The sequence below is a fragment of the Micropterus dolomieu genome, linkage group LG20, assembly GCF_021292245.1.
Source record: "Micropterus dolomieu isolate WLL.071019.BEF.003 ecotype Adirondacks linkage group LG20, ASM2129224v1, whole genome shotgun sequence".
In the NCBI taxonomy this organism is placed as follows: Eukaryota; Metazoa; Chordata; class Actinopteri; order Centrarchiformes; family Centrarchidae; genus Micropterus; species Micropterus dolomieu.
Window position 1 is genome coordinate 2750508 of NC_060169.1, and position 7134 is coordinate 2757641.

Here is a 7134-nt window from a genome sequence, read left to right on the forward strand (position 1 = left end):
TGAAGTTAGAGAGGGACGCCCCTGCTCTGATGGCGTGCGGTAGCTCGTTCCACCATCGTGGTGTCACAGATGAGAACAGGGACTGGGATCGCTTTGTGTGAAGGGACGGCAGAGCCAGGCGGCGTTCGTTGGAGGAGCGTAGCGGCCGAGAAGGAACGTAAGTTTGTATTATGGAGTTTAGGTAGATGGTGCAGACCCAGTAGTCACTCTGTATGCAGCATTAGTGACTTGAATTTGATTCTGGAGGCCCCGGGGAGCCAGTGGAGGTCACTGAGTAATGGACTGACATGAGTCCTTTTGGGCTGATCAAAAACCAGACGCGCTGCTGCGTTCTGAAACATTTGTAAGGGTTTCACCGCACAAGCTGGGAGAGCTGCATTGCAGTAGTCGAGGCGAGAGATGACCACGGCCTGTACCAGAAGCTGGGTGGCGTACTGAGAGAGGAAGCGCCTGATTTTACTGATGTTGTATAGAGCAAAGCGGCACGACGCAGAGACGGCAGCGACGTGGTCAGCTGGTCATCGGTCAAGAGCAAAGTTTCTCACCACCCTGGTTGGAGTGACGGTTGAGGAGTCTTGACTTCACACGCTCTCAAACGATGTTGTGTCCTCAAAAGAAAAGTGAATGTCTCGAGTCGGATGCCAAGGTGTGTGAGCGTGCGAGCTTACAGCAGTGTCGCAAAACACGATGTTAGAGGCCTGTAATGTTGTTATGAGAGGAGTAAAAATATTTTCGGTTCATTTTAAAACTGTGTCGGAACAATTTTTAGACTGTTTTAAGTTTATTTTAATTAAGTGGAAACTCTGCCCACCATCAGCAAGCACTTAAATATAAAACCTTTCTAATCATTTCTGATAATGGATCAAATATTAGAGTTATTATTGGACTTGTTTGCAGTTCGAGGTTTCCTGTCTTGTGGGGAAGTTTGTACTGGAATACCGCGAATGGCCACTGGGCAATATTGGACGCATCCACTCAGGTTTTAAAACTTTCCCCCAACATATTTGCATCAGTTTTCAGAACAGCATGTAGCTTTCGGTCCTGGAAAACAAAGGAGAACAGTTATCCCACAGCGGTACACGGAAGTAAACTGTGACTCTAATGATGTTCTGATAAAGTGAGTCCAGCTGCAGTTGGTTGCGGTTTAACGTCGTCAAGGCATCATAATTGGAAACGTGGTCAGATTCAGAGCCGTAGAGCCACGTGCCTCCTCTCCTCGTGCTCACTGCACATTTCTCTCGTTTTGTTCTCCTGCAGGTCTCAGCAGTTTCCAGGAGAGCGTCGCAATGGACCGCATCCAGAGAATAATGGGGGTCCTTCAGAATCCAAACATGGGGTAAATACCTTCTCTTTTTTTAGAAATACTTCAGCAGCTTCAACATCTGCTGCGTAGAAACAACAGCATGCTAGAATTTTTTTTCTTTTTCTTTTCTGTCCTGATCAGATACCGAAATACTGACCACATGTTCAATTAGCAACCATTAGCGGGCTGATTAATTCAGTCAGGATCGTTTCTAAGATGAAATAGTTTGGATGGATGAAAAATGCCTCTCAAAAAAACCCGGTGTTTTTTGGTCCATGGTGACATTAAGGCCTCTAATTTAACGGCAGTATGTGCGGAGCAGTAATAGGACTGAACAGGCGGAGCCAGTAATACAAATCCGTCAGCCCCAAATTAGGGCTCAACGATTTGCGGAATAAATCTAATTGCGATTTTTCTGCCAGATATTGCGATTACGATTCGATTTGCGTTTTTATTTATTGAAGTTTTGCTAAAGTTCGATATTCACTGCCAGTCTATTTTTGATGGAAGCCGCGTCAAGCAGCACAGAGCAGATGAACCGGACAGGAAGTCGGCCACAGAACGGCAGAGAGAATCCGGTCGATTTTCAAAATAAGACACCCTTTGCAGACTCCCGATCGTACATCAACAATAAACAAGAAACAATTTAACTACGTAGCTACTTAACCATAGTGGAAGCAAACAAATCAAGGACAACCGAAAAAATAAGCAAAATCTGAACAAGTCTGCAAACTCAGACAGGCAAAACGCTCTTATTCTGAAATGCTCCTTTTAGATATGTAACGTTAGCCTGCAGAGAGCGGAGCGGGCTCGCAGAGAGCTGTTATCCGAAGTTGAAGCACACAAAATGACAAATTAACACCATGTTAACAACGTGTAGGCTAAACGCTCCGCTGCTGAAACACTTCAGAGTGAGCTGAGGCCGGATAAAACTGCAGCACAGCCGCTTCCTGTGTCTGTTCGGCTGGCGCCATTATCCCACGTTTTCCTCCAGTTTCGTTTGTTGTTGTAAAATGTACACGCCCCCTCACGCTCTGGGAGTAGGATTTGAAAACGATTAATCGTTCAGCCCTGCCCCAAATCAAACAAATATTTACCTCCAGTTTCTGAAAGACTTAAAGGAAAAACATTTACGCCATCATCATCAAAGAAAACGACTGAATCAGTCACGATGTTTGTTTACAATCATTTCCGAGGAGAAAACCCTGCATCACGTACATACAAGTGTATCCATCTCATTCTTCTAAAATGTATGTTTTATTCTTTCATATCTCATCAATAACAACGTTTTCACTAACGTTGGGTTGGAGACCCAATTAACCTGTTGGGCCACAGAAAATGACAGGCGACAGGCGGTGAGCTGTCGCTGAGGGGTAGATTTGGTTTATCAAACACGTTGGCAAAGCAACATGGTAAATAAAATAAGCACGGCAGAAGTAGGTCAGACCCAAGCGGGGAAACTCCAGATCTGAAAAGTGAAGCCAACGTGGAAGCGCCTTAAACTGTGTAAAGTGTGATTGAATAGAAGTCTGTGAGAAAATGTTTCTGCTTGTCAGCTGATTTATTCCCTCAGTAAACACTTTCCTGATGAGTTTCTGGTCTCAGTCGCTAGTTTCAAGTCTTCTTCAACACAGCATGATGTTCATTTAGTAAATTATGGTCCCATTTAGAGGAACAGAGACCAGGAAGCAGGGGAGGCTTTAGGGCGGGGCTACAAGCTGATTGGCAACTTGCTGATCTGTCAATCGGGAGAGAGGCGACTCGTATCCTCGTTGTGCATTTAACCAGCACCACTTTTTTTTTGTTTTTTTCACGGTAAGTACGTTTTGTTTTAAGCCAGTTTGTCGTTAGCCAAAATTAGCATCCCAATTAAAATCCCAGTTAACGTGAATTACAGATGCACCTGCCTGGATGCAAAAAATTAAGATGACGGCGGCCAAAATGCCAAACTCAAGGCTCAAACCAACACCACAAACCAACGGGTGACGTCGCGGCGGCTGTGTCCTCTTCTTTTATACAGTCCGTGGTCGGACCACCGTGTTTAACTATATATCCCTTTAAATGTTGAAGAAATAAAGACATTAGCAGATTTTAAGTATCTCCGTAATTCAAACCAACTGCCATTTGTCTACCAGTTGTCTTATGTTTTAAAAACGGTGAGCACGAGGAAACTTTGAGAACTTGTAATAAAGTCAGGGGAACGTATCTTTAAATCTTAAATAGTTGCAGCCAATCAAGAACTTTTCCAATAATGTTTGATAATGGAAAATATCTTCATGTCTTTATTGTTCTGTCAAAGTTGTTGTATTTTATTAAACATCAGAACATGTTAAATGATTGATTAGAAGTTTATCCAGCCGCCTGCACCACATGGAAAACAAAATGAAACATTAATCTCAGACTGTTGAGTCCAAAACCGGTTTAATGAGCTGCGAATGTAACAAAGAGCTGATTTTGCTTTTACACTTTAATGTGATTGTGTCATTGAAAAGACAAATTATACACAAACGTATATATCTTTTCATGCGTCACACATTCCTCCTGCCCTTTGAACGACCTCCAGTAACGTCACAGACGTGACTCCCAACGAGTTCAAACAGGCTGAATACACAAATGTTTCCAGCTGACCGCCATCCTCACTTTTAAGGGCTCATTTCAGCCGGGAGGAGTTTTGTTTGTCTGACAATCACAGGAAACATTCGAAGGTCATTTAATACACTTTTCTGTGATTTACAGCTCAGTACGGTCTATCAGGACTGTGCAGACGCAGTTTACTGCATCACTGCGGATCTCCATGCAGATTAAAACAAATAGCACTTTGGAAGTTTGAGCTCCTGTGGAGGTCGAAAGGACTCTGTTGAAGTACAATTTTACTTGTAGATACATTTGAGAAATATAAAATCTATTAAATATTACTGCTGGGCAACGATTACAATTTTTAATCACATCGCGATTTATCACATAGTTACGCGCAATAATGAATTCTAAAGTACAAGCGCACTTTTAATTTAAATGTACAGATATGTGCACAAAAGTGCAATAACATGTGGTAACACTTACAAATAAGGTGCTTTTTACCAGCAGTATTCCCTTTTACACAGTAGCTATAAAATATTTCTTGTAAATCTCAACTTAAACATGAATGTAATCAAATATAAAAACGAAGCTATTTAACACCGCCGGGGCAAACCAGTTACCATCAGTCCAGTTTTCTTGTTTGTTTTTTATTTCTGAACATGTACCAGCAGAAACATTTGTCTTTTATCAGGGAGCAGCAGGAACGGTCTGTGTCAGAGTGAGGCGAAGTGCTCGCCACACGCATAACCCATGAGTAAGCCATGGTTACCGTCCATAGAGCGCCTGTTTACTCGCGGAGCGCTCGTCTCCTGAGGAGCAAAGAGCGACCCCCCCCTGTTGCTGTCATGACTGAGATCTATTTCAGCACTGCTGTCAATATATATATTTATTTATATTTTTTTGCTGCTATCAAAGCACCATAATCTGACAGCGGGACAAATATTAGTTTTGGCGAGGGTCCGTAATCACGGAGAGAAGTAATGTTGTAAAATGCCTTTGAAAACTTGATCTAATGTGCAGTTTATAATGGACTATGCTGCAGAATAATTAATAAATATACCTAAAGAAACGTCATCCTTGACTGGCTCAGATGACAACATTTGTCCTGTGTCAGTCACCGTAGCTAGATGCCACTAAATCTTACACACTGAACCTTTAAATGGTAGAAAAGTAAGCAGCAAACTGCCAAAGTTAAAAACAACGTTTACGTCACCAAAACATTTTCAGAGATTTAAAATTAACAATTAAATGAAGGAGTTTTGTTCTATATTTCACTGTAGGATCAGTTGTTGAGCAACCGGTCTGTCTTCCCTTATTAATTTTATTATATATAATATCGTGCAAATAAAGCTTCTGAGGGTGTATTAACACAGGCTGACGTATGGGAATAAAATCCTTCGGTATCGGCCTCTTCTTCTACCTCAGCTGTGTAAAGTGGGAGTGAACGTTGGAATCTTCCTTTTAATCGTCTATAAAACAGAACAGACAGCAGGTCAGCGGTTTCCTTTTGCTGGCTAAGAGACAGACCAGTTTGGCTTTCTAACAAAAAGATCCTGAACGTTTCCACAGTTTCTTCTAGTTCGACGCAGTAAAGCTGTGAAACGAACATCTATGTTTAAACACAGAGCTGGACCACACATGGGGCGCTGCAGCGTAGGCGGCTTCAGATCTGTCCCAATAATGTCAGATTTAACACACAAGACGTCCTGCGGTGTGGGGGAAAATATTCCAGCCATCCACCACCAGAACAAATTGGATATTTGTTTTTAGGCTCCGGTGTTTCACAGGAGACAAAACGCGGCGCTGTTGGCAGTGAAGAGGCCACAAATATTCAAGTTAGCTGAAAGTATTTACAGCAACAAAGTGAGAAATATCTGCTGCGTTCATTCAGGGAGGGTTTTCTTCAACTCGCACAAATAGAAATGATTTTCAGCTTCTGTAAATGTGTGAGGGATGAGACGTGAATGTTTGCAAGGTACAGCAATAAGACATATTGTGACATTAATATCAGCATTTTAGTGAGATTTACAGCAGATGAAAGCAAACGGTACACAACATTATGCAAACAAAAACCTTTCAGAGAGAGAAAATAAGGAAAGAAATATTTTTTTCAAAAGAAATACTCACAAAAACGAAAGAAATTTCAAGCGTCCAAATCTGTTCCATGAAATAACTTTTCCAATACTTTCATCTCTCCTATGAATTCCTACAATAGTTTGTTAGAATCTCGTTAAACCTGCATTAACTGATCTTTTTGGCCACTTTGTGGGGAAACGAGCTGTAAACACAACACTGACACGTCATTACTAAGGCTGGGAGAAAATTTAACGATACCAGTACCAAAACCAGTTCCCTTAAAGTGATGCCGATACCATCAGAGTACTTGATTGGCCAATACTACCTGACAGAACAATCACAGCTTGCCCAGTTGAAACGGTCGCATGGTCCTCCAGTGCTCAGCTCCATGTAACTGGTTTTGTTTCCGGTGCAACATACACTACTTATTAATTACAGCCATGTGTAACTACCCTTTGCGCAGCCTGGTTTATTCTGGCTTCAAACCAGTTGATGAAAAGGCGCCTAATTTTCATTTTCTTTTTTTCTAAAGCTGTCAGAAAAATGTAGTTGAGTAAAAGTACAATATTTGCCTCCTGAGATGTGATGCAGTACAAATATATAAAGCTGGATAAAAAAAGGAAATACTCAAGTAGAGATGTGAGGTACTTGTACTTAAGAACAAGTACTTGAGTAAGCGTTTCATTCCACCACAGCTAAACGGTTAATAGATTAATTGTGAAAATAATTAGCAGGTTAATCGATGATGCAAATAACTAGTAGCTGCAGTCGTGGTAAAACTTTGATGAAGCTGGGATTTATAACTGTGCACGGTGTGATGTCAGAGTGTGTGTGTGTGTGTGTGTGTGTGCTGAAGTCCATTTTATAACTCTAACTCATGGCTGCGAGCGGTGGGCGGGGCCTTGACGGGCCGCTCCGGGGCTTACTGCTCTATTTATAGCCTGTGAATGGAACGAGGGCCGCCACGTGTGGGCTGCAGCCTGTGTGTGTTTGTGTCACAGTCACATTTCTCATGTGGACCTGAACATGCTCTACTTGTCTTCCTGCGCACACGTCATGTGACGCTCGTATGTGGCCGTGTGCATCACACAGACGGGCAGGAATGCAGATACTCCCGGATCAGCTGCCCAACACCCCCCCCCCCCCCCCCCCCCCCCCCCCCCCCCCCCCCCCCCCCC

At 42.6% G+C, this 7134-nt stretch overlaps 1 protein-coding gene across 5 annotated transcripts in view; it reads left to right on the forward strand.

The window, feature by feature from the left end:
* The window catches only part of LOC123959310 (circadian-associated transcriptional repressor-like), a 28439-nt gene that overhangs the window by 13962 nt on the left and 7343 nt on the right, over window positions 1-7134 (forward strand). For all 5 annotated transcript variants that reach the window (XM_046033270.1, XM_046033268.1, XM_046033267.1 and 2 more), the window contains exon 4: window positions 1258-1336. In XM_046033270.1, coding sequence (XP_045889226.1) covers window positions 1258-1336 — 79 coding nt within the window. The remainder of the gene's footprint in view (window positions 1-1257; window positions 1337-7134) is intronic.